At 43.2% G+C, this 25621-nt stretch overlaps 1 protein-coding gene across 10 annotated transcripts in view; it reads left to right on the top strand.

The window, feature by feature from the left end:
• The window catches only part of BCOR (BCL6 corepressor), a 95261-nt gene that overhangs the window by 31885 nt on the left and 37755 nt on the right, over positions 1-25621 (top strand). For 5 of the 10 annotated variants that reach the window (XM_075132222.1, XM_048864426.2, XM_048864392.2 and 2 more), the window contains exons 2-6: positions 16470-16599; positions 18158-18236; positions 19370-22195; positions 22882-22935; positions 23340-23523. In XM_075132222.1, coding sequence (XP_074988323.1) covers positions 16514-16599; positions 18158-18236; positions 19370-22195; positions 22882-22935; positions 23340-23523 — 3229 coding nt within the window. In that variant the 5' untranslated portion in view covers positions 16470-16513. Of the gene's footprint in view, positions 1-9194; positions 9333-12927; positions 13115-13651; positions 13740-16469; positions 16600-18157; positions 18237-19369; positions 22196-22881; positions 22936-23339; positions 23524-25621 lie in introns of those variants that run through there. The other 5 variants (XM_048864409.2, XM_048864385.2, XM_075132224.1 and 2 more) reach the window with 4 other exon arrangements.

Raw genomic sequence — 25621 nt, 5'->3', positions numbered from 1 at the left:
AACATATGAGAACTGAGGGCCCAAACTGCAGTGTACTGAGTGGTTAATAATATATTTCTGGGGTCTGTACTAGCCTGGTGGACACAGGCTAGAGTGCTGTGCACACTGAGTCCCTATCCTTCAGTACCAGGATGAGATCCTCATCTATAGACGCCTTGCGATTTGGCAAATTTCATAACAACCCTGCCCAAAACAGTTCACTTTCTTCATAAACAGGGGCTTTTTAAAAAATCAGGACTGTTCATAGCCATTCTAAGCTAGTGTTTAGAGGATTCGGTAGAATCACCCATGGAGAATTTTGGTTAGTCCTAGGACTGAAAAACAATACACAAGGTTTAAATCACATTGGTCCGTAATTTGTGGACATAAAAAATGTAAGGCTGCCATTTAAAAAATTAAACAATACCCACACTAAAGTCTAAATTATAGGAATGAAAATCTGTGACTTTTTTGTCTTCCAAAGAACCATAAGACTTTGAAAATTGAGTGGTTAAAGGACTAATTCAGTCTAAAGGCCTCATCTTGCTCCTGGTAGTGGGGGTGTAAAATATTGTAATTCCATAGACAAGGGAGTTAATTCCTGTTTTACTCAAGCCTTTTAATGTTGGCTGATGTACACAAAAGGCCACTCAGCTATCTGTTTGTAGGACTTGGATAGTGCAATACACTTCATTACACGGATGACATGTGATACTGTCTCTTACGTCTACATCTATAGCACATTTTAGTGTGGGCCTTTGAACAGCAGTGCACAGGATAGGAACAGCAGGCTTAATACTTCCTCCTTAAACTGATGTTGTTTAAAAATGAATGGTAGCTAGAATGAATGTTATGCTTCTTGCTTTTTGCAGTAATCTAACCACTCAGAGATCAAGTAGATTCCTTCCAGCGAGCCAGACTAACCCCTTTTAACTACATCGAAAAGCTCTCATCCTGTGTGTATAATGAGAGGCAGAGGAGGCCTCATCTGCAGACAGGGGGAGTTCCCTTGTCCGTGAACAGCACTGGCTACATGTAATCCTTGTGTCCTTTCACCGAAGAGGCTGATATGGAGTATTACTCTGAATCGACCTTTCCCTCAGACCTGTTCGGCTGTCAGGACTTGAACCTTTAGCTCGAACGATCTTTCAAGCAGAAGTTAATGAATGTTTCACAAGAGTTTCTCTGTCATGTGTAGCACCTTTTAATGGATGAGTTGACTAGTTAGGGACAGAAAGCAAGAAGGCCACCAGCTCACAGAAAATATTTCCCTGAGAGAAGTTCTGTTAATTTGCAGGAGGCGCTTCTATTTTTTCTTTTTGCCGGACAACAAAACAACCTTCAACTAGTATTAAGATTTTTCAAACTATTTTTTACCAGTGGGACAAGTTAATATTCTTTCATTACTACCTGCCCACATATATATTTAGAAATAGCAAACTAGCATACTAAGATGAGGTAGGGCTTATTTTGGTGCTATTTTTCTGTATGAAATTTACCTTTATACATTAATAGATTTGGTGCCCTGTGATTAGGCGTGCAAGGAAGTCCGCTTGGAGAAGACCCTGACAGCATAAAATATAATTTGTGATCTGAAAGACAGTTTCCAGTATAATCTCATTATGCACCACAGACTCCTGGTGTTATTTTGTGGAAGGCGGACAATGATCAATTTACATTGACCTGGGGCTGGGCGAGCTTTTAGATGGTAATTGCCATATTGATTTGCATGCAGAGAGGAGACCTGTTAAAATTAAAGACCGGAAGCTAAATTAAACTAAATTTATTGTCTAGGTACAAACTAAAAGACCTGTTAAAGTGTAAGGTAGAGTTTAAGAATCTGAAACTTGGAGGGGAAAGATATTTACATTGCTAGTCCCTTTAAAAAATACATATTCTTAGAAAGTGGAATGTAAATGCCCAGTTCCGAGTGAAAGTATATATGCCAATTCTATTTCACTTAAGGATTGTTACTTTTTTTTTTAAAAAAAAAATGTATAATAAAATCCTTGCTTTTTTTTAATCTCCTCCCCCAAACCCTTTTGTGATTTTGTTTTGTTAGTGTGACAGTAAACACACACACACAAGCTTTATTTGGATAGGACAATTGAAGTAGAAAGTACAGACTCCACCAACTACACTGGAAATTCTTTGTATAGAGTTGAGCGTGACCCTTAGGAAAGAGAGTAGGTTAAAAGTTCCACTCTACCTCAGCACTCACACCAATAAGTACTTCATGCAAGTTTTATCACCTTAATTTAATATCAGCAAGATCACTTTTAATAATATCTAGCTCTTATATAGTGTGTTTTATAAGTAGATCTCAAAGCGCTTTACAAAAAAGTCAGCATCCTTATCCCCATTTTACAGTTGGGGAAACTGAGGTAGGAGAGAGGTGAAGTGGTTTGCCCAAGCTCACCCAGCAGATTAATGGAAGAGACAAGATTAGAGCCTAGGTCCAGTGGTCTATCTAGTAGGCCACAAATTAACTTTTCCTTTAAACTATGCTTAGCAAACATGTAGAACTCCCATGCCACTGAAAACTGCAATAACATAACAAAGCTATATGCTATCATTCACTTTACAGATGTCTCAATGTATTTTAGTATGGTATAAGTATGTCAATACTTCCATTTAGCAGTTACTTGTAAGCGTTCTGTCACAATTTTTAAAACAGATTAAACTCTTACCCTAAGTGTTCATTTAAAATACTCTGGAATGTATCACCTAGTGACCCTTGCCTTTAAATAGCTTCATACCACAAAATTCTTAGGCTTGTGTTCTTAGTTTTAAAAGTCCAGACAATGGGACAATTGAACAAATGAGTACTCCAAAGTAATTGATGTTTGCATTCACACATTATCAGGAATGTTTTCATATTTTTGTATAAGTCCAACCACTCAGCAGTTCTGTAGCATAGGAGCTAAACCGTATAGACATTTTACCTAAATAACTAAGAAAATATTAAAATTACATCTAGGTTCATGCTTTGTGTTAGAATACCCAAACAAAAACACTACCTGTGTGGGGGTTTCTTTTGTGCACCAAAGGGAAGGAGGAAAGAATTAAATTCATCCAGTTTTATATTTGGTTAGTTGTACTTCCTCTGCTAAGGTCGGATATTAGCTGATGTTAATCTGTTTTTTTTTTTTTAATGCTGCAGCATATAGACACACGGAAATGAATTAAGGATTGAGAGGCAGATTCTCAGTATTGCTTTGAATTCTCAGAAAACTTTTGAGTGGTATTAGAAGGGACAGAGAGAAATCCATTTTCACTGGATGATCTGCTGCTGCTGTGACCCAAACATCTTCCACATGATAGTTTAGGACTTTGGATAGGTACCACCAGGGTTCCTTAATCCACCCACTGGTGCTATAGAATCTAAATTCATAGAAGTAGGGACCTTTTAATGCACATATTATTGCTAAGACAGACAGTAACATGTTTTTAGAGTCATACTATTGAACATTTAGGAGGGTATTTGAAATCACCTATAATCTGGGTACCATAGTGTGCCTGCTAAAATAGTTGTGAACAGAAGTGTGTGCACCTGCACACAAACTGCACTCTGAATCTCCCTACCTCATTCATCCCTGTATCCAAATGTATTAGCCCTCATTGTGGGAACTACTTTTAACATGTCACTCCCAGCCATTATACATTGTTAGGGTCAAATTTAATTGGCCCCTCAGGAAGCAATACCTTTTACATACATCCCCAAATATATCAATCAAAACACTTTACAGGTTTATGTAGGGGCTTCATTAGCACAATTAACCATAGAGGTATCCATCTGGTACTCAAAACAGCCCCATATACTTTCCCTTTCCAAGGTCTGCCTGGATATAAAATCAGGGGAAATAAGACGTCCCAATTCCAGCCAAAGCAATTTGGTAGCTCAGAACAGTACTATGCAGCAGGAAGTAGTCCTCCCCTCATTTCTCCACTTCTTCTGGTCCAGTGAATTGTGACCTACCATATGTGTGGCCAACATTTGCTTCAGCCGTTTTAGCACATCCTCCCCAAGGCCTACATCTTTTGGGAGGATGGGCAAGGTCTGAGCTCCTGCAGCTTGGCCAGAGGGCCTGAGTGGAAGGTTGGCATAGGCATGTTTGAGGTAGACTTCAGCTAATGCTGACCCAAAATACATCCGCCTTTTTAAAAAAAAGAGCTGTAATGTGTTTTAATGGTAAACAGTATAATGGCTATGTGACTTGACGTTAAAAGGGCCCATTAAAAAATAGCTGTTGGTAGCTGAAGTCGGAAGATCCAGTCGGGAAGAAAATATGTGAAATGTAAGTTTTAAACTATCACTTTCCCCATAAGTTAGTGAGGTGGGGAGAGAGGAGAGGGCCCTCCTGAGCAGACATTTCAAGGTTGTTTTAGCTATAGAAAGAACCCGTTACTATGAGATCGCATATTCAATAAACTGTATTGGCTCTCCTCTTTATACAAATTGCTGGTATGAAAGGAAAGCAAGCCTATATGCATGGAGGCAGGCATAAGCTAGTGAGATCAGGTTTCCGACTGAGCTCCCGGAGGAGAAGTGAGCATTTGATTGAAGCTACACTTGGTTCTTCGTTCCCAGGGGACAGCAGCCCTGAAACACGAGAGCTCTCCCTCCCTCCCTCCCTCTCTCTCTCTTCTTCCTCTAAAAGCCTTTGTGCTGAAAGAGCTTCAGTAGGCACGAATCGCTGGTCTCTCACAAGAATGTGTTGCAGCCTTTGCTGACATTGTTTTGTTAGCAATGGGTTTTACCAGGCAAGCAGATTCTTAGCTCCGTACAGGCAATGAATAGTCGATGCCACCAACCTGCAAATACCTACTGGAATAATTTACAGGGGAAGCTGGTTGGGAAGTTCAGTGCAGACCTACCATGTCAGTAATAGCCACTGTGCCTGCCTTGAGAAACGTTAACCTTTAGCAATACTTGGGCCCAGATGACAATGCTCTTTTAAAACAAAACAAAAAATCGTCAGTCTTTTCTTGCAGCCGGTCACAAAGCTATATATTGTGCATCTGCGTGCCGGCTCTCATAGTCTCTTTATCAAATTTAATCTATTTTAAAACTCTTAGGCGAATACGCTTATTGTTAAACATTTCTGTAAAGATATACATTCCAATTAATCATACATAATTTAGCCAAGAATAAATTAAATCAGTCAGTTCTAGCGAAATCTCCACCTTTCCCTTCGCAACAGAAAATTTGCACAGAATGGGAGAGATACTAGCACAAGTGTAATCAATGAAAGAGCAGGCAACTTATAGCTAAGCTGCTGTTTAATTATTGTACAGAGTATTTCACAAGGAAAGTTTGATTTGCATCAGAATAGTAGATTTTTAAAGTAGGAAAAGAGAAACTGCACGTGCATGATTTAAGGTTCAGTTTAGAAACATTCTTAAGACTTGAGTGGAATCAATAGAAGTGACCGTTTATTTTAACTGGATATATGGAGATAGAAAATAAAGTACTTCTTCTGTTCAAGTGTTTGGGACAATAAGGGATGTCCATTGTGGGATAATCAATAAATGTGCAGAGCTCAAAGCAAGAGGGAGGTGGAAGGGTGCAGGAAACCCAAGGGTAATCATGTAAGTATGACGCACAGCCCGTTTCATTTGCTATGTCAAACTAGAGGCAAACAGATTTGACTCTATCTTAAAATCTAATCGTAGTTACTTTACTCACTCCAAAAAGTCACTGGGGATATCAACCTGAGCAAAGCCATCTGGAATGGTCCATTATGTAGATTCGGTATTGTAATGCAGCTAAAGCGGATTGTTCCTTACTATAGGCCTTAATGATGGGGAAACTTTATAACAAAAATATCTTAAGTCATAAAGTGAGGTTTATACTTAGAGGAGCTGGGGTGCAATTTGCACCGATACTGACGATTATGGAAAGTCAGTTTAATACAAAATAAAGGAAACTTGTCCTCACCCCTATGGGGGCAGTTACTGGTATCCATTCAGTCGTGACATTTCTGCAGCAGAACAAGGGGCCTTAAGCTTCCAAACGCTACAATGACCGAGACATAGTGAGGGGCACGGCGTACTTTACACGAGAAAGTCAAAGCTGCAGCTTTGGGGCTTCTTGTGAGGAGAAATCAGAAACAATTGAAGTTGTGACAAAACTTTATTATCAAGGAAAAGAGTGTGTGCGCGCGTGCTTGGTCTGTCTCGAGTTTGGAGAAAAACTGAAATATCCTCTGGTGGGGAAATTAATAAAAGGAACTCCACTGTATCGGACAGCAGCAAGATTCTGTTCGAAAAATCGGATGAAACAAACAGAGTTCTCTCCACAGTAGGAGTGGGGTAGAGGGGGTTCCTTGTTTGGACTAAACCAGCTGCAGTAGTTGATGCTACAGCACTGAAGGCAGACACAATGCTGCTGTTGTTGGTTTGATCTCGAACTGTGGATTGTTAGTCTGGATTTAACTATGCGGTGTGTGTGGGGGGGATGTGAAGGCTGTTTACAGCTAGTGCAAATAATGTGACAGCTGTTGGAGCGCGAGTAGCCCGCGCCTCTTCGGCACCTACAACAAAGCTCTCACTATGCAGGCAGCAGTAGCACGGCAGAGCGCTCGCACAGATAGCGGCCGCGCGGATTAAGAACTAATGAGCTGGGGGGGGGGGAGAAAGAGAGTTGCTTTTTAATGTAATAGTTCGCGAGAGGTGTGATTTTTCTCATCACAACTTGTGTGCACGGACCTGGGCTAAATTTCAGACAGACCCCCAGATATCGCAGTTGAGTAATACACCTGTAGGGGAAAAGCTCTTCCTGGAGTGGAGGGTCTCTCTAAAACAAGAGACTCTATATAGATATGACTTCAATTCCTTTTGTTAGACTTGAGAGAGAGTCTAAAGGTCAAATTCTGCCCTGGCCGTCAGCAAGGGCAAACGCACTGACAACAGCAGGCTGCTTTGGAGTCTAAACCAGCTCGGAATTTGGCAAAAAAATATGTTGGCTACTAAGCCCTGCTCCCTTTCCTGGAAGTGCTGAAATTTGCATATACCGGGCCAGATCCTATTGAAGGCAATAGCAAAGTTCCCGTTGCATTCCCTGAGAAGAAAAGCAGGCCCTGTGGTGCAGGGGATTGTACACATGGGAGGATGATGTTCTGAATTTCCCATAGACTGAGCTGACGATGTGAGATGACTCCAACTTGGACAGCATTTCTCAAAAACAATATGCTGAATTGCATTGTTTGTTTTTAATGCAGGTGCTGCTGTAAAACAAAGTTGTTATTCTGAGATCAGTTGTAGGCATTCTCAGCTCAACTAGACTGTATATTGTCAGGAAGGTGTGTAAGATTCTGGGTCAAAAACAGCTCCAAACAAGTAAAAATGAGACAGTAATTGATCAGGCTATCGCTCTTAAAACAAAGGCCTTTGAAACTTAAAGAGAAAATTCACTACCTATTTCTGTCTGTCCTTAAGGTTTCCTTATGTATCCAAACTCAGCCCACAGCCTTTATGGAAGTCTCCCAAAAGTCAGATGGAGTTTTGTATGATTAAGAACTGTAGGATCTGGCCTGTATTTTCAAATTAGGTAGTTTTAACTGCAACAGAGAATCCTTATGTTTTTACACACAAAGTAACCTCTAAAATCTATTTTCCTTTGGCCTGGAACTCTCTAGAAAGACTTAATTTCACACAGTGAGTATAATTTTTGTTTAAGGGTGACTACCTTTATTATCTTTCTTCGGTCTCCCTTTTTTTTCTTCTTATGCTGTTGAGTCTTTATGAATAACGTTGTGCTATTGACGGTGGAAATTACTCCAATAGTAATTCAATAATCTTAGCGTCAGTGCTATAAATTAATCTTTCGTATGACGTATGCCATTTCTGTAGGAACATTGCTTGCGAAACTAGTTTCGCCTTGAAGCTAAGGCGGAAAGATAAACAAGTCTACGTCGCCAAAATACTGGCACTCTCTTCCTTCTTCCAAATCTTTTAAAGTCACGGAGCAGTATTTCCAGGATTATAGTGTTGCCTCTGCGGAGGGACTGTCGCTGGCTTTAAAAAAAGCTAATGCAAATTAGAGAAAAATAATTTTCTTTCAGAGATATGCAATGTATTAGTCACTTGTTATCGTGCTTAGAGGCAGACCTCATTTGCGCGTCTGCCAACTCGCTCACATCTGCTCAGAGCTGTTCAGGGCATTTTAACCTTGGCGGTGTAGTGCTGTAGTCCCACGGATCAAGAGCGAGTAATTAAAGCTCTAAGCAGCAGCAAAAATTCATAGCCGCCCATCTGCATAGCAGTTGTTTCAGTGTTTTGTTTTGGTGCCGAGTTCTAAGACGAAAAAGCAGAGATTGCAATGGTCCTTAGTGTTTCCCTGTACGACCGATGTCTGTGTGAGTCTTCCTACAACTGTGGGGTATTAACCCAGAGGAACATCGCAAAAGTTTGTACAGAAAGCCTGGCTTTGCTTTTACAGTAACTTTCGGATTCACGTAATAAACGTACGATTCTGCTGTTTGAAGAAGAGTCTTAAAATCAGATGACTGGCACATGCCTACCTGCTCTCTATAGGACAACTGTTTCTTTAAACGGTCTGAAGAAGATGATGTGAGGGTTTGGGACCAGTAGTTATGTAGAAACCTACAGACGTGCGCGCAGCTGCTTGTTTATAACTGCTGTCTAAAATGTTCCGTGATTTTCAGAAGTACTCGGAAAGTATTTCCCAAGAGGGGGAAACATTCGCATTGTAAACACTATATATATTTTGAGGCGGGGTGGTACTCTTCAAGTATTGCTAAGCATACGCCGACTGAGGAGTTTGTAAGCCGCTCCAACTTCCCAAGCGCTTTTCTTAAATGATCGCTGAATATAACTGTCCATCTTGTGTCTAAAACGGTGCAGTTGAGTCCCCCGCCCCTCTCCCTCCAAACAAACCTTGCTGCATAGACAAAGTCCTGCGTGGAGCAGAAGGATCTCAGGCTAGTTAAGCTAGATAAAACGTTAGACAGAGGAGCAAGTTTAATATCTCGCTGCCGGCGCGCCGGCCATTTGCTGTATAATGAGTAGCTGCTTTACTCTCCGGAGAGAATCGCCTTCAAACTGCCTCCTCCTGGTGATAGGTTGTGTGTCTGTCTAGGGAAAGGAGGGGAGGGGGCTGCTCCTAATCAATCAGCATCTCAAAGCTGTTGCTCCGTAAATGAGGGAACCACAGGCACTGTCAGCCACAATTATGCAAAATCAACTCGTCCGTGATCAATATCTGCTAACGTCCCCTGTGGATACTGCGGGGGGTCGGAGGGGTGCTCCCCCACCGTACGGTACAGCGTGAGCAGCTGACTGCGAGAGAAAGCAACGTGGATCGGGGCGGTCAGAGGAAAACCAAGGGCGTATGTCCCATTAATCATTCTAGCAGGGGGTGCCGTGTGGGGAGGAGAAGGGGCCCGGAACGGTGGTATTTATAGCCAGATAATGCTGCGGAAATGAGTGCACCATTTCGCTCGGTTCTCACAGAAACAGGCGGACTTATCTATTCAATGTGTAGGGGTATTTTTTTTTCCAACCTGAAGTTTCCTGTCGGCAAAATAAGTGGGAAGGGTGGGATGGAAAACGCGTTTGTTCAGGGAGCTGAGTTAGATGTGCACAGCGAGCGTGGCCAAAGCCAGCCGTGTGTGTGGAGGGAAAGGTGGCTAAAGGTGTGTGTTTGTTTGTTCTTAAAAGCAATAGCCATACTAAATCAACCCAACACGGAAAGCTCCCGAGGTGTAAGGACTCTGAAGGGTTAATGGGGTGAGGGAGCCCGGCCCTGCGCGCTCTCCCTTCTCCCCGAGACTCCGCTCGGCGGATGCAATGTTCGCTTAATTACCTGAAATGCACATTTGTGCCAGGCTGGCTGTATCTATCTCTCTCCTGCTGCTCCTTCTGCGCAGCTCAGGCTCGGCTGCTGCCTGTTGTCTCTGGCGGCAGCAGCGGCGGAAACCCTCGCTCCTCTGTGTGTCTCTAAAATGGCGCGGACGGTCTAGGAAGTGAGAGATGCAGGCGAGGGGGTCGGTGACAGAGGGAGCCTAAACTATCGCTTGGAAAGGGGGTCAAGACTGTGGCTAAGGGCCATCGATAAAAGGGGTTTAGATCTAGTGGCTCTGTGGCGTATGGTGCAGGAGCTGCCTTCTCTGGCAAGCATGTCCGCCTAGCTACCTCTCCCCCCCGCTCATCTCCTCCCCGGAGGAGGAGGAGGAGGGGGCGTTATTAATGTCGCTGCTGGAGAAGTGGCAGGATGAAATGCGAAGCTGCCCTTCGCGATTTATACTCTAGAACACCCCCCCTCCCCCCCCCCGTGGAGCCGAAGCCTTTTCCGCTTCAGCTCCGCCATTCACACAAGGGAAATGTGTGGCGGGGGGAGAGACGCAGAAGCGCAATGGAACTGGTGTCGCCACTCACCGCTTGCCAAGTACACGTTTCAGCGGTGACCCTTCTAACACTCTCCCAGGGTGGCCCGGGGAGGGTCAGCTCCCCTGTGTCAAGGCCCCTCTTCACCCTAAGCAACCCCAGCTTGGGTGCCAGCCGTGTCTCTGCTTCAGCAAATAAAATATCCTCCTTTCCCCCCACCTCCTCGATGTATTTCAGTGGGGGGGGTGGAGTCCGGGTCAAGCATGTGCCCCACGCTGAAGCAGATCTAATTAACCTGCAGACGCCGGCACCTCTGTGAACTCACCAAAGTGAGCCGGGTGCTCCCTTCCCAGCCCCATGTGCCGGGGGGGTTCTCCCTAAAATAGGTGGGGTGGTTCCCCAGCGGATCAGCGCTGGCAGGGAAGGCTGGGACTCTGTCGCGTACGTGGGCGAGACGGCCAGGGTTATTTGAAGGCTCGCCAGCCATTTTAACTTTCCCTCGTTGGCCTCCTCTCCGCCGCCCTTCCTCCGATCCCAGGTTTATCATTAATTTAAAACTTTTGTTTGCAAATGGCGGTGAGAGCGCGGCACCGCTTCGCCTGGTAGCGTAGGCAGCTGCTGGGGGCTGGACTGGGGGAGAGAGCGGGGCCGCGGCGCGGAGTTACTTTCTGTGGCAGGCTCAGACGCGCGAGAGAGACCGAGCGGAGCCGCCGCACGTGAACCGAGCGCTGCTGCTGCTCTGCCTCCTCCCGGGAGCGTCTGGCGGTGAAGCGTCCCCTGCCCGCGCCTCTGATCACGCACCGAGGCGGAGAAAGGGGTGCGTGAGGGAGGGCTCCCACACGGGGCAGGGAATCGTCACTGGGCCAGGCATGGAGGGACAGTGCTTGGCCGTGAATGGGGAGGGATTGAAGTCCTCGTTGCCTTCCTGCCCCGTGTCCCCGGCCGGCCCTCGTATCCTTCGCCCCAGTGGGAAACACCCTCCTCGGCCCCCTAGTGTCTAATGCCTCCCCCCCCCTTTGATCCTCTCTGCTTGCCCTTTGCGGCCCTCCCCCGCGAATCCAATCGCTGGCAGCTGGAGAGCCGCAGACAGAGGCCACAGTCATCTCTGCCTCCCCACTTCCCCCTCCCGCGGCTGCAGCGTCTGTCTGTCTGTCTGTCTGTGGGTGGAGTCCCTCTGGGCGCACCCTTGTCCCCGTCCTCTTCCCAATGTAGCTGATGCCGAGCAGCAGCTCCGACTGCCCTCAGATGGCTCCGCCGCGTTTTGTTTACACTGTAGAAAGTCCTGATAGCCTCGCTACACGTGACTGTGTGGGAGCCTCGGCAGGAAAGAGGAGTCAACACGCAGAGGAAAGAGGTTGTTTTAAAATCTTAAAATAGACACCGACCCTCGTGTGTGTGTTTCTTAAACCGAAATGCACTAGTGTTATGCATGACTCAATATGTATTTTAAATCGGTTTAGAGACCTAGCTGGCACATTTGTACTTAGCTTATGGTTAAATGAAATGCCACACGTCACGGGTAAAGGTCAAACTTCTTTTTCTAATCCCCAGATCCATGCGGCGGCTACTTAGCCTGCTGCTTCCTAGCCTGGCTTGCAAAATGTGTGTCAAATCAGTGATGCTGTGTAGATCTTTCAAAATATACCTCGGGTATTTTTTAGTTTAAAAAACCCTCCCCTTTAACCGCTGGTCTAATATTGGACCGCCGCTGCCAAAGCTGTACACTCGGTATCAAACTGTGCAATATGGTGTCTTTAAAGTAATTTCTAACACCGGTGTCGGTAATTGTATAACTTGTAAATATGTTAGCCATAGGTATAAGAGAAACGAGGTGGCTAAACACGTTTACAAGCAGCTGTCCGTATTTAGGCTTCTAAATACTGTAGGAGTCCTGCTCTAAAATCAAAGTCCGGCTGAACAGTTTGGTCTAATCGAAGTAGATTGCTATGAATCCCCAATCCCTTTTCACTTCTCTTAGGGATTTTCACAGACCTAGAAAGGATCATTCCAGTGGCCTGGAGACAATCAGGACGGGGTAATTTATTGCACTATTTTCATTTCCGAAGGTCAGATTGTTTGTTTGACTACCTCTTGCTCTGTCGGTGCCACTTGCTTACTACATTACTTGCAGACTTTAACCCATGAAGCTTTCTAGCCGCCTGCAGTCCCATTGAGGGTGGGTCTGTGGCTTTTGCAGTGGAAACTGGCGAGCTGCCAGAAGGAGCTGGAGGTGGAAAGAGTAAAGGCGCCAAAAGGGAACTCGTGCGCCGCTGCATTCTCTCCCCTTCCTGGCTCTCTGCAGCTGCCAGTCCCCAGCCGGGCGTCCTCTCCTTTCCTTACCCTGCTTTCACCTTTTCCACTTGTTCCTAATCAAGAAGACGTCCTCACAATAGTGACTCAAGGGAAGTGGGGGGAGGGGCAAGGCGCTACCACTTTATACACTGGCTTCCCTGCCCAAGAGGCAAGAATGAGCGGCGGCGTCCCCTGGCCCCCGGCATCGGGTTTTTCTAGTTTCCAAGCCAGGAGTGTGTTAACAAAACTTTGCTGCTGCTGCTGCTGGCGTCAATGGCTGCCAAAAGTCTGTTGACGTTGCGAGGGAGACCCAAACGTTTCCCTTTTTTAATCAAATGCCCAAACAGCGCTGTGTGTGTCTGTGCCTGTCTCTGCATCGCGGAGCTCTGGCTGCGTGCGGAGAGCGCCGAGGTCTGGGTGTTCCGGGCACCAGCGCGGCCGTCTCAGGCTGCCTGGCAGTGAGGGGAAGGGGGCAAGAGAAAAAAGGAGCCAGGTTAGTGTTTTTAAGTGCTTTTAACACGCCGGCAGTGCTCTGACATTGCGTGTGTATCACGCTCTATATATAGCACCAAAGGGCTCGACCCGCCAGACACCTCCAGGAGGAAATTCCACCCTGTCTCACAGGAGGCTGAATTCTGCTGGGCAACCCCGGTAGCAGGCTAGTTTCCGAGGAGTTGGCGGAGCAGCGATCGGTAATTCCTGCCCCCGAGGGGAACGGGCTTTCCAGTCCGTGCTGGTACGTACGCGAGAGCTGCACGGCAGCAGCTGCAGCGTTGACTCTCGTGCGGAGGCGGCGGGGTCTCGCACCGACTGACTCCGGACTGGATAAACCAGCTTGGAAGTAGCCGGCCGTGGTGTGGATGTTTCGGGAAGCTGGATCCGAGTTGGGCGGGCAAGGGTTTAAACGCGTCCTTTATTGCCCTGGCTGTAGTCACACACGCACAGTTCTGTGTTCTGGAGCGCGGCCGCGAACGCTCCAGCCCAGAGATCGGGGCGATCCGCGGAGGAAAATACCAAAGGAGCCGCGTTTCTCCCTCTCCCTGCGGGGAGGGTGGCGGACCCGCTGTAAATGGAGGGCAGGAGCCCCCTCTCCCCCCTTGCGTATTAAATGCTTCAAGGTTGGTGGAAGCGACAGAGGGATTTGCCTGCTGACAAGGGGGTGCTGGGGGGAGGTGGATTATTTGTAACGCTGAGGGGAGCCATCCCCGAGGGCGGTGGGTCACCCTCCTTCATCTTGCGACCCCTTGTCCGCAGAGGGAAAAAAGGAGTCGGAAGAGTTAAAGTCTCTTGCTTGTTGCAATGAAATTATGGCTGGCAGTGGCGCCGCTGTTTGTTCAACAGACCTCCACTTTTAAACAGTTCACAAAAAGTTCATCAGGGCGGCGATTATAAATACATACACACGTACGTATCCACAGCACAGCGCGACCCCGAAAGCGATCGCCAAGCCACCGCCTCCCCCCTCCGCTCCGAAAGGATAACTGGGATCAGTGTAGCCCTGTTAGAGGGCATTAATATTGCACGCCCTCTAGAAGCTGCTCAGCTGCACACGCGAAACGAGTGTGTGTGCGCGCGGGGGACGTGTCTTCGCTCACTCAGGGGATTGCAGTGGTGCTTTGGAGAGAGGATTGCAACATATTTCTTTGCAAGCGCTCAGTAGCAGGTCTGTGCTTCCAGCCGCACGCAGCCTGCCGGCACAGACACCTCGGCCTCAGGCAAACTTCGTGCAGCTGGGGGATGAGGGGTGGTTCTTGGCTTGCAGTCGAAAAGTAGGGTGTGTTTTTTAAATACTTCGGGCGTTGGCTGCCTTATTATTGGGCCCTTTGAGTTTGATCTCTTGTCTTGCCGGATCCAGCGAGTGAACCTTGAAGCCGCGAACGTAATTTTTAGTATTTCATTCTTTGCAAATGGCAGGGGCTTGACAGGCTTTAATTCAGGCACCGCAGCTGATGTTAATGATACACTTCCAGTGAGGAAACGAGGAGCATTAGCAGTTCCGCTAATGAGTAATATCAGTCTGCCTTTCGTGCCCTCCGTTTAAAAAAGGGAGAGCAGTGGGCCCCTTTACACACAGCCATATCTATTTGGACTTTGTGTCCATTCCTTACAGATGAGGCAGCGCACGGGGCGGCTACTAACCGTCTGTAAAACCCTAAATCACTCTCTCCATGCTGCTGCTCTATTGAAAACATTACGAGCCGTGCATCTGGAAACCAGTAAATCTGTCCAGAAACCGTCTTTCCAGTGAAATAACTCCTTTTGAATGATAGTGCGCTATCTAATCTCTACAGATTTTTGTGTCCTCACTGCAGGTTTTGTGGACTTCATTATTGAAAGCTAACAGTTCTGGAGGGAGGAGGGGAAACATGCTATTTCATTAATATACATTTGTTCCAGGCATAGGGCTTTACACAAAAGACTTCTCTAAGGAAAGGAGGAAAAAAAATGTTTGAGAACACGGGGCTTTCCTGCCGTTTTATTTCCTGAATCTCTCTGAACGGGTGTGAAGTGGTGTGTTAAACACATAATCTGGAGTTCTTCCCCATTAAATAGCAAAGTAATCATTTGCATATCGTGGACTCGGACAAAGGAAATGAGTTTACTCGAGAAGCATATATGCTCTGGGAAACGTTATGGATTAAATTCCCCATGGTCAACCATCCATTACTGGCTTGTCTGCATGTGTAAAAAAGAATGTCGTGCCTCCCGTTTGAAGGACTCTATTTTTGTAAGAGAGGAAGAGCTGAGGGATATCCTGTGCATTACAGTCTCCCCCTACTTATTAACCCAGCATTTAACAGCAGGATGCAGGCTGAAGCTCAGTCAAAAGAAACGACTCAACCTCCAAAGAGCAATTAAAATCCTGCACTGGAATAAATCATGCGCCGCGATAATCCTGTTAATAAAACGCAGCTTGTCCTGACACTTCACTCATGCAGCAAACTAGAATTTAATGGGGGTGGCGATGGCATTAGAAAGGGAAGAAAAGGCATTCCCCCTCCGTCGCTAGACGCGACAATCCGGTTACCTTTCACCTGCCTTTGCTGCTGCACCACACCGCGCCTATCCTCTCGGGCTGCTAATACTCCTCCAGCGAGCCTGCTAATGATTCCTTTCTCTGGAGTAAGCAGGCGTCATTTGAATTACTGAAAGCACTCGCAGCAGCTCCAATGCAAAAGCCATCAGGGTTTGGTGCTTAATCAAATCAAGGGGTGGGGAGCTCAGCAACCCACTTGCTATTTTTAACCCATGTGCAAACGTTAGAAGGGAGTTTTCCTTTAGCTCTGTTCCGCAGAAGCGCCTCTTCAGTTTAACTCGTACCGTACGAGCTTTCTCAGTAGGTAGTAGGGTGGGTGATATAGAAGGTATATACTTGTTGTTGTAATGCATTTTCTGCTCTTGTGTATTCCTAACGTAGATTTTTTTTTTCTCCCCAGTTTAAAACGTACTATCCAGCGCGCAGAATCTCTCCTTATTTGGGTGTACATAAGGTGCATGGAGCACTTTTGGGGAACAGTGTTGACTTTACCAGTCGAATTGTTTCTCAGTTCAAATTAAATGCATTGGAGAAACTTTTTTTTTTTTTTTTTAAATTGTCGATAGCCTGAAATGATTCTTAATTTTGTGGCTGTGCATGAGGGAAAAGATCCATCTCCTCTGACCTATAAATGCCCTCAATTTGCTCCTTTATTGCAGGGTAGCTGTCCCTTAGCGTTTAGCGTAGGCAGCTCACTCCCCACACCAATCCTGCATTCATTATTAATTACACGGAGGGAGGCTGGCTGGCTGCTCCACTGTGCTGTTTGCACTTCCTCCTAGACTAATCTTCTTAACTTTTGTTTTAATAGAATATAAAACCCTGAAGAAAAAGCAGCGCTTTTAAGACGACGACATGCTTTCTGCAACTCCCCTGTATGGCAACGTTCATAGCTGGATGAGCAATGAAAGGGTCCGCATGTGTGGAATTAATGAAGACAGGTAAATATTTAAGCTTCTGGCAAGTTAAACCACGCTGAGATTCTATGATGTGAGATTTCAGAGTTCATTCGCTTTCCTAATGCCGGAGCAGATAGCTGCCTTCTTGCATCGAGATCAGGCCAGCATTAGGAGGGAAAAAAGACACGTGCGTGACAGCAGTAGACCAGTCCCTGATTTACTGTTTAACAGGCACCTGGTTCAGTGAAGCAGTAGTGTCCTTTAAAAAATATTACTCCCCTCAGCAGCCTTTAAATGCACTTTTACACTTAATTTATTTTTTCATTCGTATGAAGGAGTATTAATCCAAATATATACTCTTTTAACTCTAAATGCTAGGCATGCCAGTCCCATCTGATTTGCCTCTCAGTGCCTTAAAACAAATGGCTTGCCCAGTGATTAAAAATCGAAACAATGTCCTTTTTATCTAGGTACTGGATTCCTTATTGTCATCCCATATGTTATTTTTTTTCTCCTACTACTATTAATTCAAGAATCTTAGTTATGCTTCTTAATACATATTTTCCAAGTGGACTCTATGGCTAAAGGGACACCACTAACTTGAAATCTAGTTTATTTAAAAACAATAAGCCTCAACAGTACTTTCAGAGACTACACTTAGCTTTGAGTAGCCCAGCCAAGTTTTGTGATTTTTTTTTTGTAAACAATAACATTTTCCTGTTTCTTCCCCACTCCTCCTCTGTTTTTAAACGACTTTCTTCTTTGTTGCTGACTGACAGCCCCTCAGAAACAGGGGGTTTGCAATCTATGCAGGGGGAAACAGTGAAAGTGACTATTTGCCAGCTCTGTGCAAACACACAGTAAACAAACTGGGGAAAAAAGTTTTGCTATTGTTTTTCCTAATTGCTTCCAGGTATAGTAATATTAGGGGTTATTTGTATCAGTAACCGATTTAAAAAAAATCAGAAGTGTAACTTCAGTTTTTTTTCAAGTAGTTGTTAGCTCTTTAAATATCAGATGGTTGAAACTGTTTCTTCTGGGTAATGATGAAACTTTCCTTCTGCTTCATGTCAGCTGTTTTATTCATGGGATTTGAAAGTTGGCACTAAAGTATATTCTTTATCAGTGCTTTCCGTGATAAAAAGTCCCAGCCCTGTAACACTGGTATGGCGCAGATGTGGAGCTTCCTCTTTAGCATGGAATAGGTGACACTTGTATGACATTAGTGTATATTTAATTTTCTCTTTGCTAACACTTAGAGATGGTATGTGAATATGGTACGTTAAATGACATAATTATCACTAGATATGAAGTAGTTAGTTTTTTTTCTTTAAAAAAAAAAAAAAGTCACCAGCCTTCTGGGATACGTTCTTTTGAAGTGGACTGAAACATTTTCTTAATGTAATGTCAAAACCTTTTTTACCTTGAATCTGTTCTCAGGCAGTATTTAAATATCATTATTTTTTGTGAGTTAATGTAGAGGATAGAGACAATTTCATATGGGATTGTTATGGGGAAATTGAAATATGGAGCCTTACAATCTTTTATTAATATTATATGCAAGGAATATTTTCAAATAGTAAGCTTACATTTTTAATAGGAAAATTCCAGTAAATGATGGCGATGCTCCGAAAAGCAGACTGGAATTAAGGGAAGAAAATCATCTGAATCACAGTGTGGTAAGAGATTAATAGCTTTAGACTGAAATAACATCTGTTTGTTTTTTTTTTATTTCATTTTTGTGAGAAGTTTCATTTAAATAAATGATTAAAATATTTTAAGTGCAGCAAGGACTACAGTTAAGACACAAGTTCCTTCAGGTAAGAGGCCTTCTTCAAGCTGTGGTAAAAGGTTATTTTTTATTTTTCAAAGGTGTGAAGAAGGCCTCATGGTAGAAATAATTTCATTCTGTTCTGTTATCTTGTTAATTCTTTTTTATGCAGAGTGGTACAACACCAACACTGTTATTTCTAAGCCATTAGGAATAATGTGTTGTGGCACACTTGTGATTCTAGCAGGATTAGTTTATAAAGTCACTAAATAGCCAAATAGCTGGTGTTTTGATTTATCTGTTTAAAAAGTTGGAAGTGAAAATCAAAAAATTTCAGCAATGTTTCATTGATGTACTTTTCATAGGGACATAGTACTGGAAGAGACCTCCTGGATTATCGAGTCCAGCCCCTTGCTATCACTGGCAACCCGTTTATATAATTCTGTTAATAAATTTGTTAAGATTGTTTGTTTGTTTGTTTTCTCCCACTACTACTGTTGTAGAAAAGGGGTGGCGAGTTTGGGTGTGGAGCACACGTAGCCTCCTATCTTGGATTTTCCCTTGCAGACAGACTTATAAAAATGATGCCTGTTGGATATTTCAAAAGGCTTGTGCCCCTGAAGGGATTGCATTTTGGGATGACATAGTTGCTGTCATCTGCCTTGTAGAAAGGGTTTCTGCTGAGCAGTGGAAATTTAAGGAGATGATTATTTAAAGGCAGTATTAACGAAGTTAGGTTCCAAGTGTAAAAGGTTCAACACATTTGTCAAATTATTCATTTTAAAAACTTGTTTTAGTAAATGGTGCCCCTTTACAGCTAGTCAGGATCTCCAAGACAAAAACGAAGCAGCCAACATCTTAATTAATGAGTTTTATTTCCGGCAGTTGTGTTCACCAGTTCAATCAACCTACATACATTTTAACAATGAACAATGTATTTGTATTAGTATTGTTTCTCTTCAAAATTAAAGATGTATCTATAGTCTTGAGTAATGTTGTTTTAACAACATGCAAAAATAACACATTTCTTATTCTACAAAGGTGGATGCAACCACAGCACATCGCATTGACAGTCTTGCAGCTCTGAGCATGGACAGGTCTGGACTTATGCGGGAAGGACTTAGAGTCCCCAGCAGTATTGTCTATTCCAGTTTATGTGGACTTGGCTCAGAGAAAGCACGGGATGCTACAAGTTCTATAGCTGGTCTTGGATTTACTCCTGAAAGAAATCCAGAGATACAGTTCAAATCGAATCCCTCTGAAGCAATAGAAAGTGCATCTGTCTCTGGAAAACCCCCAAATGGCTTCAGTGCTATATATAAAACACCACCTGGAATACAAAAAAATTCTGTTCCAACAGGGGAAACGCTAGGCTTGGACAGAACTTCAAGTGACAAACAAAGTCCTCTTACTGTCAATGGTGCTAGTTACCTAAGGCTTCCCTGGGTAAATCCTTATATGGAGGGTGCAACACCCGCTCTATATCCTTTTCTTGACTCACCAAATAAGTATTCATTGAACATGTATAAGGCATTGCTACCTCAGCAGTCCACATACAGCTTACCACAACATCTGACGTATTCACCTGTATGTACAAATGGTGAACGTTTTTTATACCTGCCGCCTTCTCACTACGTTACTCCCCACATTCCATCATCTTTAGCTTCACCAATGAGGATCTCGGCTGCTTCAGCATCTCCAGCAATTCCCCCACTAGTACACTGTCCAGATAAAAGCTTGTCTTGGAAGATGGGAGTCAGTCCTGGAAATCCTGTTGACTCTCATGCCTATCCACATATTCAGAACAGCAAACAGCCCAGAGTCCCATCTGCAAAGTCAGCTGCAGGTAATATGTCAACAGACCCTGCTATCTTGTTATCTCATTCGCCGAGACCATCTCCTAGAGTTCATCTGCCCACACAAGTTGGGGATACCTACTCAGAGTATCACAAACAGTTTTCCAGAATTTCGACGTCTCCTTCTTCAGTTACGCTCCCAAAGCCATATGTGAGTGTAAGTAATGAATTTCCTCCTTCCCGACTGTCTAATGGAAAAGTTCCCAAAACACATGACACTGGTGAAATTTCACAGCAAGCTACAACACATGTAAGAAAAACAGGTCACGATAGAAAGGACAGCCGGTCACCTCTGCCACTAGAAAAACAAACAACTGCCAAAGATGTCATAGACAAACCGCTAGACTTGTCATCAAAAGTGGTTGATGCAGAGACAACCAAATCTGACCTTATTAAAAAAATGGCACCAACTGTTTTAGTTCATAGCCGAGGTGGAAGTGGATTAGTTTTACCTGGAAGCGATGTTCAGAAAGAAACTATTTTTCCTTCAGGAAATGGTTGTCCTCTTTATAGACCTGAAATAATTAGCACCGCACCCTCATCCTGGGTTGTTCCTGGTCCAAGTCCGAACGAAGATACCAGTGGTAAAAACATGCAGTTGAAAAACAAAGCATTAGACTGGGTGATACCACAACAGCGAAGCTCTTCTTGCCCTCGGATGGGTGGAACAGAAGCAGTAGTCAGTAATATTTCAGGGTCTGTGTCAAGTGGAGGTCGGCCCGCATCTGCTTCACCAGCTCCAAACGCCAGTGTAGACTGCACCAAGACAAACAGGAGTGGTATGGAAAGTACTGCGTCTGTCATACAGCATATAGGACAACCTTTAGCAACATCTGCAAAACATAACAGTAAAGTGACTAAATCCAATAATCAAGAATCTAGTTTCAAAGCAAATGAGAATGCCCTTGCATCAAGTTCCATGTTTTTACCTCCAAATGAGGCATTCCGATCTCCACCATTGCCGTATCCAAGAAGTTATCTCCCGTTTCCTGTTCCAGAGGGTATAGCTATAAGCCCTTTATCTTTACATGGAAAAGGACCTGTGTATCCTCATCCACTTTTGTTACCCAATGGCAGTCTTTTCCCTGGGCATCTGGCACCAAAACCTGGCATTCCATACACCCTGCCAGCTGCTAGAGGAGAGTTTATGACCTATCAGGATGCCCTGGGGATGGGGATGGTACATCCTATGTTGTTACAGCATTCAGTTTTGGAAATAAATAAGGATGAAAAATCAGAAAGAAGATCTAGGTCACATGAAAGGCTCCGCTATGAGGATCCTGCTACAAGAAACAGATTGCCAGAGATGCTGGAAACCAGTACAAAGACACATTATGAAGTACCTATTGATAAGAACACAAAATCACACCAAAGTTCAAGTCATAGTAAGAACGCGGCCAAAAGTGACAAACACATCTTTTCAGATCTTCTGCGAGATGAACAAGATGTGAAAAGTGAAACAAATGTAGCAAAAACTGGCTTTACTACTGAAAGCAGTAATCAGACTAGTGACTCCACAAAGCGCAAGGTAGAACAAGTGTTGCAGCACAGAGATTTTATTGTAATGAGAGAAGAGTTTGGAAGAAATAATGATTTCCACGAAACCTATAATTTTAAACAGGCTCAGAATTCATCACTGTTCAATTTAAGGAAAGAGGATGTATCAGGAAGCCAAAATAAAGAAAGATTACCAGTTCAGCCTTCCTCTGCTTTCTTAGAGAATACTCATGGGAGTGATGGTCCAGCTATGTGTTTTGGCAAAGTACAGGATGGTGCAAAACAACTTTGTATGGGAAATATACAGTCAAATATTGAATCTAATCAGACATATACCAAAGATGGAACTGATGATCTAGAAGCTACTGATGGCAAAATTTTGAAACCCAAGCCTTCTAAATTGGCAAAAAGAATTGCAAACTCTGCTGGCTATGTAGGTGATCGATTCAAGTGTGTTACAACTGAACTGTATGCAGATTCTAGTCAACTCAGCCGAGAGCAGCGGGCACTGCAGGTGAGTCTGTGAGGTTTAACTACCAAAGCATTTGTTTGTGTTTTTTTGTTTATAAAGTCACAGTCAAGTATTAAATTTGATATATCCTACACAGGTGGGGAATATGTTATTTGGTCTAGATGTTGCCAGAAATGGTAACAATAACTTTTTGTTTATAAAACTGTGAAGCCAGGTTATGTGAATAGTAGTAGATGTGAACTATATGTATTCACTAGTCAGTTTAAAAAATGCTTTAAATGAGAACTGATAAAGTGCTGATAACATAAGTATTAAATATTCTGCAGTTAGGGAAGCTGAAGAATGCATGATATGTTAGACTCGTGGTTGCTTTAGCTTCTCAGTAGGCTTGTACTGTAAGATAGCAAAGGGTATCCAGAAGTTCTGATTAGTATACCATACGTGACATTTGATGGAGAGGAGTAGCAGCCATGTGTTGGTGGGTGTTATGCAACTTTTATGCAACCTTTTCACCAATCAAGAATGTAGTAAAAGAATAGAAGCAGTATTGAATTTGATGTTGAGCGATGACAGATATTGTATAGGAATTTCCTTAAGATACTTTACTTTTAATTAAAAGATGAGTTAAACCAAATTGTTGTGCATTGTTAAGAAAAGAATTGGTTATGCTTATAAAAATGGATGAAATTATTTAAATGATCCATTGAGTGCCCATTTTAATTACATAGATGGAAGGATTACAAGAGGACAGTATTTTATGTCTACCTGCTGCTTACTGTGAGGTCAGTTCTTCAAATTTTTATTACTAGAATCTTACATAAACCTTTGAGTTAAATTTCATTTCCAAATACACAAAGGGAAGTTTGTGGGCCATGGTCGTCTTTATTCATTGTGCAGTTTCTGTTTTTATGTTTTTGTTTTGTTTCTTATACCTCCAAAACAGAATGTTTTTGTTTATATACAGTATATCTTTATATATGAAAGAATTGTGTGGATTTTTACATATAGATACTAGAAATTTTGAATATTTTTATACAACTGAGATATTTTAAACTTTTATATATTAGATATATATCTCAAACCTTGGTTTTGAGCAGATTTTTCTTTGGAAATACTTTCATATAAGGTAAGGTAAATGGAGTAGCTTTTATTGTGAGATTTTTTTTCATATCAATTCTCTTTCTAGCGTGCAATGATGCGCTTCTCAGAGTTGGAGATGAAAGAGAGAGAAGGCCACACAGCAACCAAAGACTCAGAGGTCTGCAGATTCAACCAGGCAGACTGGGAAAACTTGAAAGGAAATAATGAAAAGAAGCCAAAGTCTGTCACTCTGGAAGATGCCATTGCTGATCAAAATGACAATGATAGATGTAAGCACATTTAGAAGGCTTTTTGAAGTGTGTGTGTGTGTGTATGTGTATGTGTATGTGTATGTATGTATACTGTAGCAGTTTGTCCTAAAACTACATAGTATATGGAAACTAGTAGAATTTTTATCACTACAGAATGTTGTAAATAAGAGTGATTAATAGTGACAGCAGTAACTAATACAAATTTACATAACCGTATCTAGTCACCTTTTCGTATATAGAGTTGTGACCTCTGCCGTTTTCCATGCATATTTTTTGATCTATGAATGTTGGTTGAAAGTTGCACCTTTCGGCTGGTTATTGTCATAGTAGTTCTCGCTCTAAATGGATCTACTTTGCAGTAGATGAACTAGTACCTTAACAGATTAAACTAAAAACCCAGGCTCTTATTGCACCATCAGTTTTTAAGTTTTTAAGAACTTTCCGATTTTCCCTTTTGTGACGTTCTTTTTAAAAACGGGTGGCACCGTTAAGTTCCAGTAATGTAGCTTTCCTTCACTATATGGGGGCAGGCAAAATGGAAGGGTGGCAGGGGAAGTCAAGTATATAATCTACCGCATCTACTTTATTTATAAATAAACTGTAGCTGTGAAATTGAAAATGCATGTGTAACTATCTCATCCCCTCCACTTATTACTGTGGCAGGGTATGTATGTGTTAGACCATCAGAAGTCCTCAAGGGCAGTCACCATGCTGTGAAACTGTCTGTTGCTGATGCCATTGTTGTTTGGACCAAGGGAAAGAGACTTTGCAGTAGCGTGGGACAGTGTATGGAAGTACTGTCATTGAGCTCTATTGCAAAAAGCACAAAGCACTTTTTTTCTTAAGTCATATTAATTTTTTAATGTATATTTGTAAAATTAGTTCTAATTCATAGCAAGTGGTGTGGGTTCCATCAGTGTCCAAACCGTTTTCCTTGCAACAGCTTGTAACAAGGTAATTAAGGAGCTGATCGCTGTTTTATTCCGTATTTGCAGAAAATTCAAAGTTGCAATTCAAGAAAAACGTTAGTAGAACACTGGATGGTCTGTAGTATATGTATAATTTGTTGGGTTGATGTGCATAGTCGGGAACTTATGAGTAGGGCTGGTAGAAAATGTCATCTAAGCGATTTAATAATTGTGAGTTATTGTCCTGGTCTTTGTTTAATAATTTTGGTGGACAGGATGTTGATCTGCACCTGCTCAGTTCCTCACCTAAGTCAAGTTACTGTGGTGTTGCGGCCACTAAAATAAAATATGTGAACAAAAAAGTAGCTTGGCAAAGTAACAGTGAAGATTTCATTTTTAATCTACAGCTAATATCAAAATGGCAACCAAGCTTAGCTTCTAGAAACTCAGCCTCCTATTCCCTGAGGTCTATTGAGTGAGTTTTCAGGAGCAATGAGGCCTTGTTGTTCTACAGTATCCCATTGCCTGGTCATAAGCATGATAGACTTTCTACAGGGTGCTACTGCTAGAGCTTTCAGTTCCCAGCACTACTCACACCTCAGAGTGCACTGCACACTTGTAATGGCCTCCATTAAATCCCACACACATTCTGAAACATCAAAGTGGTGTAAGAGCAGCAGCATCTGGGTCGTGCCACCTGGATGCCACTGTTGGAGGGAGGGCAGGTCACCTAAGCTCTCACAGAGGTAGGCTGAAGGGAAGAACAGGCTATTGCCAAAAGTAGATCAAGCCAGAGTTGATTAATGAGAGAGAAAACAGGGAATAGTCCGGAGGGTGAGGGAAGGAGAGAGAAAAGTTTCTTCAGATGCACATCTCACTTGTTTGAGGATTATCCCTCACTATTATAAATGTAATTTTAATTACACTTTTGAAGATGCAGAAAATAGCAAAAAAATAAAACCAAACCGTACAATTGCAGTTGTCTCAAATCCATAATTTAGCAGTGTTCTGGCTTATGAGACTCCATTGGATGAAATGCATTTGGAACTAGTAAAGAATTGCTGGGTGTGGGGGAGGGTATTATGACGTTTTGTGAGTATGTTCCTGTGCGCAATTAATTAGCTATGAATTAATGGGAAGTTTTATAGGCTTGCTAAAATTGCAAAATCTATAAACTTTTAAAAATGCAGCTTTCTTTTAGCAAGTTT

Source organism: Caretta caretta, chromosome 1, assembly GCF_965140235.1.
Source record: "Caretta caretta isolate rCarCar2 chromosome 1, rCarCar1.hap1, whole genome shotgun sequence".
Taxonomy (NCBI): Eukaryota; Metazoa; Chordata; order Testudines; family Cheloniidae; genus Caretta; species Caretta caretta.
This window is presented reverse-complemented; position numbering and strand designations above follow the sequence as displayed.